Source organism: Stegodyphus dumicola, chromosome 7, assembly GCF_044657685.1.
Source record: "Stegodyphus dumicola isolate Sdum_Otavi_A_Nest chromosome 7, ASM4465768v1".
Lineage (NCBI taxonomy): Eukaryota > Metazoa > Arthropoda > Arachnida > Araneae > Eresidae > Stegodyphus > Stegodyphus dumicola.
In genome coordinates this window covers 38,197,668-38,214,677 of record NC_140774.1, presented here as the reverse complement: position 1 = coordinate 38,214,677, position 17,010 = coordinate 38,197,668, and the positions used below count along the sequence as shown (strand labels likewise).

The following is a 17,010-nucleotide window of genomic DNA, read 5'->3' as shown; positions in this document are numbered from 1 at the left end:
CATTATATTTTAAATGCAAATGTTTTTTACTATAACATATATATATATTTTACTTTTAATATAATTTTTTTAATGTAAAAAATACTTCAGGCAGAAACTTAATTTACAGTATAGTATCAACAATAAGCTTCAGTTAAAAAACACAATCACTTAAATTACTTCATATATCTTTTACATACATACAAATCCCAAAAATTTTTGGAACTGCAAATAAATAAAAGTACATCATATCATTTTGGGGTAATACTATATTAAAAAAAGAAATCAGTACCTTTCCAACTCTACCAATGCGTTGGGCTAATGCTGGAGGCTCTTCATATGAACCAGACAACCTGTTGTAACTCTGAAGACAGAAAATTCTCATTATAGATAATTTTATTTGCCATAACACTGGATCAAATGTGTATTAGATATTTAAACACTTAAATATCTAATAAATAAATTTAAATATATATATCAGTATTTAAACACTTTAAAACACTTCAGTAAACACAAATGTAAGTAAAAGATCACATTCCAAAAAAAAAATCTAAAAATAAAATAATAAATTCTTAAAATCCTTTTATAAAAGAAAACTGAAGAAATGCAACATGCAATGTCTTAATGTCAAACAAGGTGTTACTAAAAGGAAAATCTTTCTTAATCTATCATAGAAAGAGAAAATTATTGCAATGACTGAATAATGGCACTGTTGATTAAAAAATAGGAAGGATGACATCATCAAATAAAAATAAGCAGATCCTTGGCAATCTAAATCTTTAAAAAAAAAAAAAAAAAAAAAAGACCTCAGGTTCAGAAAATGAAAATTAAACAGAATTATTTTAAACTATAAACTGATAGTAACATTATTAACTAAATTATAATTTAGAAATTTGCGGTCTGTTTCCCTTTAAACCAGCAGTTCTCAACCTTTTGATTAATGCATACCATCTAAACAAAAATTTGAAACCTTTAGTACCACCACTAAAAAGTACTACCACCACCACCACTCTTGAACAAAAATCAGATTGCATAAATTTGCGAGTATTAGAGAAAAAAACTCAATCAGGATGTTGGGATTTTAATTTTTGAATTTAATAGTTAAAAATATTTTGCATCTTTCCGCACCACCTATTTTTCTCTTGCGTACCATCAGTGGTATGTGTAAGAAATACAAAATTCTGTGAACATATATACTAAAATATTAAACATTATAACATGTTAATGAAATAATAACAAAATATATAAAAAAAATTCTTAAATATTTTAATCTGATATAGAAAGAAATAGTCTTTGCAAATGATTTTCTAAAGAAAACTGAAGGGCATTTACATTGCATATAGAAAAAGGCAATAATATTCCATGCATCCGACAAATGACTGGGAGATGAACCTAGGATGAATTATCAGTGTTCAGGTAGTTTTATTCATACGCCCACTGGTGGGTCTAAATCCGGAGTAAATGAATTTATGAAAAGCAGTGATTGGTTAGATTATTTTAAGCATCATCATAACATAAGCTTTAGTTCAATATATTGTGAAAAACTGTCAGTTTCTCAGGAAATCATGCCACATTATAAATAAAATATTCTAAAAGAAAAATGGTACTTCTATGTCACAATGGTCATGAGTAAAAATCAGAACTGGTGCATTTCTGTCTTGTTGAAAAACAAATAATGTTCTATCTGTACACATGCCCATAATGCATTTCTTCAGCTACTGGAAATTTTCTCTGTTTTTCTTGTTAAATATTTTATATGCTAGCTATTTTTAATCTTCATCTCATAAGGATCAGAAAAATAGCAGAACAAAAAGTAAAAGGGGACTCTCCATTAACAAGAGTCCTAATTAGCACAGCTTATGTTTATGCACTATGTTGACTATGATAGTGTGTTTGACACATTTTTAGCAGCAACTGCTGAAGTATGCACACCAGAATGAATCTTTAAAATAATTTTTGTATATGCTTCTGTATGTTATTTATTTAAATAAATTCCTTATAAAGTTGTATCAAATAAAATAATAAATATAAATTTCTGTTAAAGTGCTTCTGCACACATACGTTAAATAAATTGCATATTGTAGATATTGAATGAATTGCTTACACATATCAGTAAATGTAATATTCTTAATTGTGATAAAATGTGACAATTTATTTTACACACCCCAAAGGCAATGGTTTTTAAAGAAGGAACTTTCAGCAATGAAACTGGAGAATATGATAATTAGAATTTCTTTTTGTAGTTGATATGCACGGCAAAGAAATGATTCAACCACCTGCTGAAGGAACATCTAAGCATTCATACTGAAAATGTCAGAATTTTACTTGTTGATTATATTAATAATTAATGTGTCGATAACAAAAGAATTTTCAATCATATCAAGAGGAAACTTGACAAGAAATGTTTTCAGCAGAAATCAAAAGAGTTTTCTCAATTACTGCTCTTTCCATCTTCTAGAAATCTCTCTGCAATTGAACTGCCTCTCATTAACAGATCCCAGATTAATGTACTAGTTCATTAAAATTGCAAATGATACTATTAACACTAAAATTATTGCACTAGATGATAGGCAAATGATAAGATTCTTTTGGCATAATCATAGAAACACCATAAGCTTTTGCTGTCTACATCCAGGAATCTTCTTTGATGCTTATTTAATGGAAATAACTGTTATCAGTTAGAAATTGAAGATTCTTAATTTGAATAATATCTGCCAGTTGGTACTTATTTTATAGCTGCTAAAAGAATAAGGGGGAGGGGAATTGCCATATAAACTTTTGAATGTGCAAATACTCTTGATGTAAAAGATAGCTTAGAACCTGATTTTCTGATCTATAAAAGAAGTTGTACAAGCCATGGATCCAATGAGTTAATTTTATGAAAACAGCACACAGAAACGTGAGGAGTTCTGAAACACTTTTTATTAAAAGAAAAAGACTAAAACACACCATAATTCAAGATTTTTGCAAATCAAGCAATGTTTAACAAAAACTGTATCCAAACAATGCGATTTACCAACAATAATGAATATATATAACATCACAGCTTTGGTTTTTTATATAATCTTGATCTTAGTAAGCGAATTTAGTTTTTACAAAGAAAGATATGTTAGCTGCTATTTCTGTGTTTTTCTCATGCATTTTGAAAGAATTATTAATATTTGGGTTCTGCCTTTTACTGAAGAGAAGGTAGCAGAGTATTTTAAAAGTCACAAAATCAAGACATTCAAAGAGAGACATTTGGCAAAATGACTTAAAAAAAAACACAGCATAACTTATCAATACCATGAAGATTCTCATTTAAGATTTGTGTGGCACAGAATAAATAAAGAAGATGGTTATTTTGTTGCTATTTTAAATATCATTAAAGATTTCATTGTGAGATTGCTGTGAAGTTAAGTCTTTATGAAATTTTTTGACAGATAATCTTAAAGCTTGACTTCATGTTAATTTTATGATTTTCTACATGCTATCCATTTATTATATAATATTCATAACTTGTAGCTGTTTATCTATCTAAATAAAAGGATATCTGTTTTTTCAAACTTTCATTGGAATGCTTGATGCAGTCATCGATGCCAAATTTCAAAGGTGAAGAGAAAACATGCAAGTACCAAATAATAAGTAATCATTAATTTTACTGCTTATTAATTAGTACTTGTGTATCTTCCGAAGTAAATATGTTAATAAATAAACTAATAATGTATCTTTTATCATAATTTATATGACCATTCTTATAAAGGAAGTTAGTCAAGAAATTATTATGAATCATTATATAATGAATTTATGTTGGAAACTTAAGCAATGAGAAACAGTTCATTACATTAATATCTAGACAGATGAATAAGATTTTAGATATTTAATGACAAAAAGAGATTTTAAATCTAACTATTGTTGCTACCTGAGGTTACAAATAAATATATTATTTGTTTTCATTATGAGCAATCAAAACATATTTCTTACAGATTAAAATATATCAAAATCTTTAAAATAAAAAAATGGGAAAATTCTTATCTAATCAAAAATTACATAATGATACTTACTTCTGTAAAATAGAATCGATCTGGGCCTTTTTTAGAATATTCTTCTGGTGATTCCAATAGATTTTCACTATAAACTACATAGCATTTCCCTTCAATATTTGAAAATTCCACTGAAAATTCTAGAATAAAACATCAAAATAATAACCACACAAAGTTCCAAATCTTGTGTTTTAACAAAATAATGATTGTAAAATACTATATCACTTATTAAATATCCAAATTAAAACTTTTCATGAAATATTTAAAAATCATACATGATTAAGAAAGTAATTTTATCATTGCATGAATTTTTGTCAAGACTTGAATATGTGAATATTAGAAGATTTCATAAATAGCCTTTTGTTTCAGAGATTATCAAAATGTTTCACGTTGTAGCAATTCTTTTGTTAGTGCCAACATAACTCTTCTTTCTTTCTTCATTTAAATAATTTTAATGTTTACATAAATTGAACTAATTAAATAGTGAAATAAATAATACCTCATTATAACATCTACCACACATTTATTGCAAGTCATCCGTACACCAAAATGCAAGCCAAAGCATTGAAGCTTGAATCACAGTACTTCAACTTATATTCTAAACAAGCTATTCGGAATATATTGTTGTGGAAAAAATTAAGTGTTATTTCTTAAAAACTAATAATATGGTGCTCAATAGTCAGCTACAAATTTACTTAGTTATGTATTATGTTTGATCCTGTTTGTTTTCAGTTCCTTTGTTATGTTCAAAGATGAAGACAAACTAGCATACGAATTTCATTCATGTAAAATTAATAAATTCATTAAAAAGCAATTTCATACTAAAGTAAAGTTTGTTATATTTCTGTAATATGAAAAGCAATTGCTTTCTTAAACTGCAAAAAGTCACCAACCTGCAAATAGTAATGACACAAAACTTTCTTTTTCTAAATTTAAAAACATACTACAGAATGTAGTGTGTTGTAACAGAAGTTACGCATTTGTACTATGTGAATTAACAAAACAGTGTCTACTTAAATGGAAATCATAAAGTCAGACAGCAGTGCTGGTAATATTGTCAGAATTGGAACAATTTGAGCATTAATTTAAGGAATTATTATAATGCTGATCAATTATGTTCTAATTATTTGCATTACCAGTTATATGCTAGGGTTACTTTAATTCTTTAGCCATAAAAATTTCATGAAAGTACAAACCCTAGGCTATGAATTTTTTAAAAAATTATTGGAGTTAATCATATACTGCAAAATTTTTACCATTAACCCCTTCCCAAAACCACTCCATGTTTTGCTCCCCTGTTTGCAATAAAATTATTATCCTAGGCATAACTTAAATGCTTAAAGTTCATATTTTTGTCTGTACATAAAATAGAATTTCTTGATAGTGCCCTGATGATTTTCATTTGTATGTTCTCCTAACCATATAAATTGCCTTGCATGAACAATATTTTATGTTACAATACTTTGATGCAGCATAGCACTGCATAGTCTGTTAAAAATTCTTTTTTAATATTAGTACATTTCATGTGTAAGGTGTACAAAAAGAAACACATTAAAAATTTACATACCTTCATCACTCCAATAAAGTAGATTTAAGTCAGACTGAATGCTGAAGTCAGCTTTTTTATTAGTATTTTCAGGGCGATAAAACAGATTTACTAGGACATGTGGCATAGAAGATTTGCCTTTATTTTGATATATGCTCTTAACATATCCAATTTTAAAGGGTTCAGGTACATCCAGATTTGAACCCTTGATATAACCACTTTTTCGGTAAGCTTCTGGATACATGTCTGGGTCAAGCTATATAAAATAAATACATAGTTAATTGATAAAAAATGCATAAATAACAACGAAATACTTAAGAAGGCATTTCATTAAAATGCAAAAAATATGAAGTCATCTGCAATTTTTATGCAATTCTTACCATAGTCAAATTTTGAGGGGGGATTACCTACGAAAATCTATAGTATAGAGCAGGAATTCCTAACCCTGTGCCTGTCGCTGTGCAATCACAATAAAAATGTTTTAGTTTGCAATAAAATTCTATATGAAAGTTTTCTCATTTTTAATGAAATAGAAATTGCATACAAAACAGATACCAGCACAAAGCGGACCAATCTCTTTTTTTTCGGGGGGGGGGGGACATATAACTTTACACAACTATAAATTCACTATGAAAACGTAAATGGTGCCGGCCCTCCACCAAACATTCTAGAATGTGCTCTTAGGGACAAAGAGATTGGGAACACCTGGTATAGAGGATTGGTATAAAATGGACAATGAATCATCACAGAAAAAGTCATGCAATGATATATGGCTAAGAAAACATTGTACAAGCCAATCAGATTAAAATAGCATATTTTTCATTATTGAGACAAACTATAAAAAGCTACCATGTTTACTCATGTAATAGTCATACTTTTTTGCCAATTTTTCATTGTGAAAGCCCAGGTGTGACTATTATGCAGGTAAAATTTACTATACAATACCATACACTTTTGATGATATTTTCTACTTCAAAATGGGGTGTGACTATAATGCAAGTAAACACGATATATTGTACAATCACTTGATTGAGCTTGTTAACATTTAAATAGTATTATGAAATGATCAAAGGGAACAGAATTACAGAATCTAAAAATTAGAGCTTAGGAATACATTCCCAATAAGATATAATACTTATATGAATTTTTGACTGATATTAAACTGATTGTTTTCCTTTCTCTATGGAGTATTACTGTAAATCTTAATTTGATACAGAATTTTAAAAAGAAAATTGAACATAATTTTTGAAAAATAAAATATACATAGATATATATTTCTGTTTTAACCACCCCAAAAACTAACCAAAGATGTGAATAAAAATTAAATTCCATGTAGTTTTTCATATTTTTTAAATATAATTTCTTTTTAAAGAGCTTAAGTACATGAAAATTGTAACTATGGAAATCAGCATTATTAATAACCATAAAAAAGGAAATGATATTAATTCACAGTTATTTTTAAATTTTAATCTTATAACATTCTTAAACATGCAAATTCTAAATACATTTTGCAGTGCATGGTTGAAGAAATTAATAATATTTGTTCGCTCAAATAAAATAAAAATTTTTATCTTTAATAATTATAAACATATGCTATCATACATTTCCTTAGCCTAATAATAGTGTTTCCCTTTTATAAAAATAAAAAAAGCATTCAACGGTAACATTGCACTATGCACTGTAAAATTGAAAATGTATACTCCTAGTCAAAAGCATTATTATACATGTTTCAATAAAACATTTAACAGGAAATTTACACTTAAAAAATTAATCCTTCAGATCTGAAAAATAATCTCAATATGGATATAGCAAGGTCAGTTATTTAAGTTTCATGAATTCAGATTGGATATCACATCTTTAGATTGTTCAAAAAAGCATCCTTCATCCTGAGTGATATACAACAAGCAAACACTATAGACGAGGGTTATAGAAATTTGCATCTGGAGATGAAACTATCGAAAATACACCCATCCTAGCAGATTAATGAAATTCACCTGAAGGACCACACCTAGTCAGATCAAATTATAAAGAACTGCAAAACAATAAAATATGAATAATAAAAACCCTCTATATTGACTGGCTTGGAATACCACAGAAGCTCAGCAAGTGGATTCTTCATAAACTGAATGTATAGCCAACAAATTCTATTGCATTATTAACCATATACTCTTCTTTTCTCCAGCTGCAGAACCAAATCATTTATAAATAGCATATTTACAAGCCATGAAGAGTGCATGCAATGCAAGAACATAAAATGTTCTAACTAAAGATTTTCATTAAATGATTTAAAGCCACTAACAGCAAATTCCAGCAACACTCCTCTCCCAAAGAAAAGTGCTAACTTGTGTTTAGAAGACCACCACTAGGACTGTTCACAGTGATCTTTCACATGAAGAAACCATGTGTCATCTGAAATGAACTTAATACTGTTGCAACAGCTTTCAAATAACCTAAAAGCTCTTTTTCATTAAGATGTCAGACCACATACTGGAATAGGAATTTAATTTAATGTCAGACTATATGCTGGAATAGGAACTAAGCAAATGATTACCAGACTTAACTAGAAGATCTGCATTATCCCAGGCATATCCCTTGAACATCTTATCTTCTGACCTATATACAAACTGGCAATATCAAGACCCAAAATTGAAGTTAATATATAAATTTACGAAAGAGAAATGCTGTTATATAGCTAGAATAGATATTAGGATATGAAGGTGACTATTTTTCATGAATCAACTGTCTTTACTTTTTAAATTGCATATTTTCCCCCCTCTCTAGGTTATTAGTATTGAAATAAAACTCTCAAGATTGAATTACAAGAAATCAAAGATGATAAACCATGACATTTGAGTAGAAATGTACACTATCTGGACTATTCTGCAGAAATTAATGATTAAAGAAGCTTCACAAATGTATATTACCAGCAGAGGAAAAATTTGGTTTCTCTCTTTTGTTATAAAACAGAAGCCATTTGCATACTTGTATCACTGATCCAATATGTCATGATATTTTAACATAATTAAGTCAGTTATCTACAATCATTTTCTTATCTCTGATTTGCATCTATGCCACTTTTAATTGCTTTTACCTTTAAAAAAGCCTTTTAAATTAATTTTACAATTATGGAGTAAATTAAATTAAAAATTGTCCACTTTTCTTACTGTATTTATAGCTTATATTTTAATGTTTTCTGAATTTATTTTTTTACAAAACAAAGCTGTTGTTATAAAGAAATTAGGAGTGCAACAAATTTGAGAATTCATAGCACAGCTTCTTAATGTAACTTAAAAAGCAAGTTTAAAAGCTCTTTGCAGGAGAAATTTATGATGGAACATTACTACATTGCACAAATAGTGAACTATAAGTGAAATGTTTCTTGAATTTTTCACAATAGTTTAAAAAAAAAAAATTTGAAAAGAAGTATAATTATTTTTAAAACAGACTTCCTACGAAAGATAAATGAAAATGGTTGGGGGGGAAAGGCTTTTAATTCTTTTCTAATAATATTTAACATATAGAATAAAGAAATGATATTTTCCAGTATTTCAATGCAGGATAACTAGTGCACAACATTAGTGCTTTTATCTTAATTATTACACAAAGCTATATACGTAAATATGATTGTCAGATAAATTTTGAAACACTTGGTTGTACTAACCTCTTGCTGTGATGTATCACTTTTGTAATTTTCTTGTTCTTTTTTTGCAGAAAAAGGAAAATCAACAGCATTTGGATTGATAAATACACAGTCACCAGGACATATCACATGCCCAAGGTAAACAGCAGATTTAAAATATGTTCTTTTCTTGACCTCATCTGTTTCTAATATATCCAGTTCTACACACTTTTCCTAAAGAAAAACAGTAAATGATCAGGAATTTTCAATCAGTAATAAACTGGGGGGAAAACAATATTTTGCAGATAAGTGAAAAATTCAAACAAACACCTTTTATCATTTATTAGAATAGCTGCTCACCTCAAAATATGAAAAAAGTTGGAGGTTCTTGCACCAAAAATTGGGAGTTTCCAGAACATTTTCACACTCAAAGAACTCAAAATTGATTTTAATTCTGCTTTATTATCCCTGATTCAGTTTACTCAACTATTTATAGTGTGATTCTGATACAAATTATATTAATACTTAATTACATATTCTAAATTTTCTGCTCTCTGGTTAATTTTGATTAATAATAATCATATACTTTTTTGCAATGAGAAAATTCTATGTAGAGAAGGAAAACTTTAATTTAGAAAAACTTTTAAGCACGGCAAAAATACAATTAATAATTAATATACATACTATTGTGTGGATAAACTTAGTAATGTACCATACACTGATGAAAAACAAAATTAAATATAAATATTCACAGATTAAACATTTATTTGAATCTTCATATAAAGTTCTACAGATGTCTACAACAGATTAAGACAAATTATATCAAATAAAATGTAACAAGAAAAATTATACTGAAGCTTGGTAGGAAACAGGGGGCAGGGGGATCAAAATTTGCACAACTTAAATTTCATTAATTAAATAATGAAACAAACTATGTGCATTTTATTTGCACAAATTAAATTCATTAGCATAATTTAATTTTATTGCTGAAAAATTTAAAAATAGAAGTTTCAGAGATGCAATGCAAAATCAGTTCTAGCTGATTTTTCGTTGCATCTCTGACCCCTTGCAAATGGCGGCTACTTTACAGTGTCTTTTAAAGAAAGTTTCTAATTAAAAATTACTTAAGTGAAATTGTAAAAAAAAAAAATTCCCCACAATTATAATCACAATTAGATAAAAACGATGAATTTCTTGTATTTCAGGGGGGGAAATTACATCAAATTACACACAAAAAATTAATATATATGGTAATGATAATCCTTAATATCCCCTTCCTCTTGTGCCTCTATATTTCGTATAAAAGTCAGATTATATTCACATATGTGATTAAACAAAATAAGCAAGCTTTTAATGGAGTTTCTGTAAATTTTTCAATAACAATTTTCTTTGTTTCTTTGACGACTTTTGTTAATGTTTTACCTTCTGACATTCCCAGAATAGCGAGAATGAAAACAAAATTAGAAAATTCAGAATTAAATTAGGAGAAGAGACAGACCTATTGCTAAAATGTGTGGCCATTACAACCACTTCAGCTAAATTTTAAGTCTCACTGTAGTACATAAACATAAAACTCAACTACTTCTTGCATTCTTTTGAAATTGTAGTTTACATTATGCACTGAAAATCTGCTTGGTTGTTCTTTAAGTTACACTGCAGAGCATTTTATTTGAATTTAAATTTTCTCTTGTTTTAGAATACAGCCCATCAGCTAGAAAATTCAGTTTATTTTCTATTATGCAACTGAAAGGAAAGATAGTGACATATTATATGCATGCAACACACACATAATTTTAAACTGGGTTAAGGAAAAGTGTTTCAGAAACTTTTTACAAGCTTACCTTTTCTTCCTCTTTCGCTCGCAAACAACCTAAGCAACTGTGCCAGTTTTCTGGTGGTGGAGCATCAACAAAGCGACAAGTCTCAGATTCATACCTATAAAAATAATCAGTCATACTGAAGTTTAGTCTTCATAATAAATAATAATAATAATAAAAGATACTGAATTTAGTCATCAGATAATGTAAGATTTTAAAAAGGAGAGAAAGAGTAAAAATTCATAACATCCCATGCTCTTTAGTTGAATGTTAATTCTTTTCTTACATTACATAAGTAAACAGCAATATTTCCTGAAGACTTATGAAGTACGAATAAAAATTAATGAATACTATATAATTCTACGAAATATATTTCACGAATATTTTCCATTACAATGAACTGCTATCAACAAAGATGTTACAACTCCATCTCCCATTTGCAAAACATTAATACTCTTTATACAAATTTGTTAATACTTATTTTAAAAAAGAGATGATTTTAAAACAAGCCATTTAAAATTTAAGATAGCAATAAACTTAAATCAAAATAAAACTACATTTTGCACAAATAATAATAGAGAAGGGAATTTAATTGTCAGTTGATCCAAATGTGGTTTAAATACTATAAATAGATTAGTAAAACACAACTGCTTATTATTTTTATAATAATGCATTGTCTTTTTAAAAAAGAACACCTTTTGAAAATTTAAACCCTAAAATAAATTGAATACATAAGGGAAATTTAATTTATTAATTATTTCATTTTACTTATACTGTTTAATGGATGCATTACTTTTAACAAAATATTTAAATTTCAATTTATATTTATGAAAAGTCACAAATCATGTTTTTCCTATTTCTTGGCATGAGTTTACAACTAAAAGTCTCAAAATACAAATTAATTTATATGAAACAATAAGAACAGTAAAAGTGCAGTAGAATATGCATATATAATGCTAAAACATAAAAAGTTTAACTTCATTTATATAATTTATTCAAATATTTATCATAAAGAGAATTTTTAATGAACTTTCATGATGTAATGCAAAGAAATTATAATAAAAATTTCTCTTTCAATACTAAAAACAGGAAAAGTGCCTTTTAAAAATTACACTATTAAACTATAAATATAGCTTTCAACATGTCCTTCAGTGATGTCTATAAAACATGTCCATCAAAGAATCTTGTCAAATATCAATAAAAAATTTGCAATCTCAAGTCTTTACAAAAAAAAATGTTGTTTAAAGACATTTTAAAATATCACACAGAAATATACTTAAAAGTAATTACCATTTTTTACAGTAAAATGATTTTTCATCAGTTTCATCATATATTTCATACATTGACAGTGATTCTTCAGTTCCTCCAAGCTGAGACCAGTTTTCAGGTATAGCTTGATATTTAACCTAAAACAAATTGAATAAGATACAACTGAGATTCCAAGCAGAATTGCTTACAAGTATATTACACTAATAAATGTAAACATTTTTTTTTGAATGATTAGTGATAACTTACATGGCTTTAATAACATACATGAATCATTTAATACCCTTTACTACAACGATGTTCACAAAAGATAGGTTTTTAAGTGATTCTTTTTATGAATCGATTAAAATTTACCAAACTTACCTCACATAAACTGCTTATTGAAATTATCTCCTCATCATCACATTCAAATGTACCAAAAACTTCATTGGGATCAGATGTTTCTCCCAGAACAGTTTCAGACCCACGACTAAAAACATACAAATGAGTATTGTTTATCTACCTCATTAAAATCTACTTTTCAGGTAAATGATAAAAATATTTTAAAAAAAGAAAGGGGGAAATGGCGATGCAACAAAAATAATAGGTTTTTCAACGAAACTTGTATGCCAGCAATATGCAGATCAAAAGCAGAAGCATTATAATGGAATGTAACAATCTTTACATGATCTTTGCAACATAAATACTATGGTACTGTATTTTCATTCACTCACTTTTAATATAAGGCAAAGAAAACTATTTTGTTCTGATGCCTAGCATTTCTCAAAAAATTTATTCTAAAAATTATATGTAACAAAACTGAATCTGATTATTTTACAGATTAATATCTAAATAATATTAATAATGCAATGAAAATGATAACATAATGAAAATGAAATTTCTAACACCATTACATATATAATTTTTAATGAAATCATTAGAAAAATTGTATTTTTTTTTTAACTGTAAAGTATTTGCTTAATGTAAAGTTATAATTAATATTTTAAATATTTTCTATGTGATTTCATATATATGTCACCAGTAAAGTGGAATACATAAATATGCGGTCACAAAAAGAAACATATGCAGAAAATAATACTTCCAAAAATGTTTTAATAATTTCTATCACGAAATGTTTTTTCTTTTCATCTAAGTTGCCTTTTTCTTTTGAATTGATACATATTTTTTTGCATGATATTTGAATAGATTGAATACGTTCCTTTTTTGATGATATACATGGAAGTAAGATGATATTTGATGATATACATGAGTCCATCCTAAAGTAAAGTTCAAGAGAGCTTCAGCTATGACATGGATACATATGCTACATTTATTGGTGTGACATAATGACTACATCTTTTACTTTTACGCACAGTTTTAAAACATGGAATGTAATAAAACAAGACCTTAAAAGCTTAAAACCTGTATCTTGTTTCATGTAGTTGTTAGTTTTAAAGCATTAGCATTGTGACACATAGCATTCAAGAATATTAATTTTATAAAAGACATAGTAGAATGTAAACTTCTACTCGTAAATGCCAGTACAGAATTATAACATTAAAACAAATAAGTCATTTATACAAAACTATATGAGTAAAACCAACCTAAACCATAGAGCATGATACATCTTTTTGCCACTGGATGTTTCAAACATAGACATGATCTGTGCAATATACATTGGTGTACTAGGGTCAGCTGGTGAAACCAAAACATAATCAAAACACTGAATGACCTAAAAATATTAAAAAAAAAAAAAAAAAAAAAAAAAAAAAAAAAACATACACACTAAATAAAAAAATCTGTATAAATAATTAATTCTAAAGCAACTAATTTTCAATCAATCTTTTTTCTTCAGAAGAAGGAATGAATTATGAATAATAAAATTAATTTTTATAAAGTTTTGCTTACTAGATCTCCATTAATAGATGCTTTTTCATAAAATGTCTTAGAAGATTCCTCTTCTTTCTTTACTGGCTCTCCAATCCAAGAAATCACAATCTAGAAATATAAATATGTAAATCATATAAGCAAATATGATATTTAAGATATCAACAAATATGATATAATAGGCCTCAAACATTATACAAAAGAAAAACCTCACCTTTTCCTTTGTCTTTTTAGCATGTCTAGCTGCAGAATTACTTTTAAAAGACTGCACTTTCTGCAAAACATTCAAAAGGAAATCAGAAACAAATGAAATACATGTAAATAATATGCATAAGTGCACAAGTAAATAAAATTCAACTATAACAAAGACTTGGTAGCTTTCATGTCATGCAATATCACATATCTCCTCCTTAAGTTGATCAAAAGTCACTTTTATTCATGAATTTAATTCTTTGTCTATGTGCTGCAGGGTGCAAATGCATTATTTTATAACAGAAAATGTTATACAAAATTGGACAATTTTTTTCTTGTGCATCATATTTAATACATTTTCTGCTCCATTAAAAAAAATGATGCTTCCTGAAGTAGTGTTTCAATATAAAGAAATGCATATAAAACTTGTGCTTTATTGCCTATTTATTTGAAGAAAAAAAAGCCAGGAACAATTTATTATAGTTCATACATATAAATGGAGGGTTACTAATCTTTAAATGCTGAAATCATATCAATTCTTTCTGAATACACAGTTGAACACATCATTCCATGTATCTCACCATCGGTTAAAACATCATTTTATTAATCTCCTTTACTCTGTTAATAATGCTCTATTTTAAATCAGGTATTACATGCCCTATGTCATTGGAAACCTATGCTATATGCTTTATTAATGATGTATGTTATGTGGATTATTTAAAGCAGAAAATTTCTAACAAATTAGTGATATTGATAAGATAATGTTCCAACAACAGCATTAAACATTTATTTCAAAGGTAAGCAATCTCATACGGATACTCTATATTTGAAACAATAAATTCTTGCTAGCATTTATTCTTAATATAAAATACTCTATAGTAGGAATTCTGAATGGTGTCAGTATTGATCCCCAGGAGGGTCATGAAATTGTAAAGGGAGTAAATTATCATCTAGGTTTGATAGCTGAATAAACACCAGCAATTCATCAACATAATGCAGATCTCATTGATTACAAAATTATTAATAAAACTGATAATTAATTGTTTGTTGATATAAGGTTGATGAAGAAGAAAACAAATAAAATAAATATAAGGAAAAAATATAATACCGATTTTAAAATATATTAAATATTTTTAAATCAATTATGCAATAAAAAAATGCAAGAACATAAAGAAACACAATAAAAAAAACATGAAGAATGCAAAACTAAAATGAAAAAAAAAAAAAAAGGTTGAATATTTTAATAAGGTAATTAAAAGTTAAATTATGCATTTTATGCTAAGTATTAAAAGAAACTGCATCAATGCATCAAGCACAGCCATTACATTAATTAAAATCAAACTTTTGGTCAATTAGAATATAAGATTTTGCTTCTGAAAACATGTTAACATTTGTACAATTAAATATAATTATAATACACAAAAATAATTTAACATAAATCTAATAATTCATTTTTACAACTCTTATTTATATTCTTAATCTAATTGTTATCTTTAAGTTATTTATGTGCAATTATTTACATTATAATTATGTTGCGTACTGTATAACTAAACAGAAAAATGTAAAGGGGTCGATGAAAAGAACCATTTGTCTAAAAAGGGTCAATACAATGCTCAAGGTTGGGAATCCCTGCTCCATAGTTTTTTAACAAGAAAGTTCTGCTGCATTTAATATATGTTATGAAATGTTAGACAGGATGGTATGATTCTACTTCCAATAAAATTCTGCATTCAAATGATGTACTGAAGAGCTTCATGTGTTGAAAAGGATAATCTAAAAAAATACCTTTGTAATAATTTGTTTAATGACAAAGAATATCAGAGCTGCCTAAGGTAATGGTCTCAAACTGGCAGATCACATGCAGACCCTCGGGCAATTTCATGCAGCCTGCGAATACATTTTAAATATGCATTTGTTGCAAATATTTCAAGATTTTAGTTAAATAAAATTAGAATTTACATTATTTTTTATCGTTAAAAATGAGCATGAAAAATGCAGCAGAAAATCTACAAATGGAGCTAATTATTTTACAGTGTGAAAAACAAAATTGAAGATAATCTTTGAATAAGTTTTTTTTTTAACTTTCATTTATTAACTTTTGTTAACACATCTGTCAAAAAATAAATAAGCTCAGCTCTGAATTTTCATAATAACAATTTTTGCTTTATTAAAGAGTATGTGAAAAGTGTTTTTCACAATTCAAAATTAACAAGTGTGAGAAAAAAACATGATTGATTAATGAACGTTTACAATCCGTGATGAAGATAATTTCTCAATTCAAGGCTACAAACTTTATCAGAATCAAAACACCATAAAGTAGCAAATTATAATAAAAAATAAAGTTTATAATTATTTAATCTAAGTATATGCATTTATTTATGCTTCAAAAAATTAATAAATAAGAGAAAGTGACTAATTTTTCCATAATTTGTTTACTTTTAGTTTAAATTAATGTAAATTATTTAATGATTAGTTAAACATGTTAGAACTATTTGAAGGCTGTCGATATACTTGATTTACTAAGTGAAACCAACAAAAATGTCTTGCATGTACCAAATTTTAGATTTCAGATAAAAAATAAACATAAATTGAATTATTTTCCTCTGCTATATTATTACTATTGTTTATATATGCTAAATAGTTAGCAATCAGAATTTAAAATATTTTTTGTTAATTAAAAATTTTAATTTTGTTACAAAATAA

At 27.1% G+C, this 17,010-nt stretch overlaps 1 protein-coding gene across 1 annotated transcript in view; it reads right to left on the bottom strand.

Moving 5' to 3' along the window:
- LOC118191960 (DNA (cytosine-5)-methyltransferase 1-like) overlaps positions 1-17,010 on the bottom strand; it is a 105,294-nt gene that overhangs the window by 22,579 nt on the left and 65,705 nt on the right. The window contains exons 14-23 of the mRNA XM_085820090.1: positions 14,330-14,389; positions 14,137-14,226; positions 13,833-13,960; positions 12,613-12,718; positions 12,274-12,389; positions 11,008-11,101; positions 9,209-9,400; positions 5,569-5,803; positions 4,023-4,141; positions 272-343 (exon numbers count right to left, since the gene is read on the bottom strand). Of these exons, the coding sequence (XP_085676216.1) occupies positions 272-343; positions 4,023-4,141; positions 5,569-5,803; positions 9,209-9,400; positions 11,008-11,101; positions 12,274-12,389; positions 12,613-12,718; positions 13,833-13,960; positions 14,137-14,226; positions 14,330-14,389 (1,212 nt within the window). The remainder of the gene's footprint in view (positions 1-271; positions 344-4,022; positions 4,142-5,568; positions 5,804-9,208; positions 9,401-11,007; positions 11,102-12,273; positions 12,390-12,612; positions 12,719-13,832; positions 13,961-14,136; positions 14,227-14,329; positions 14,390-17,010) is intronic.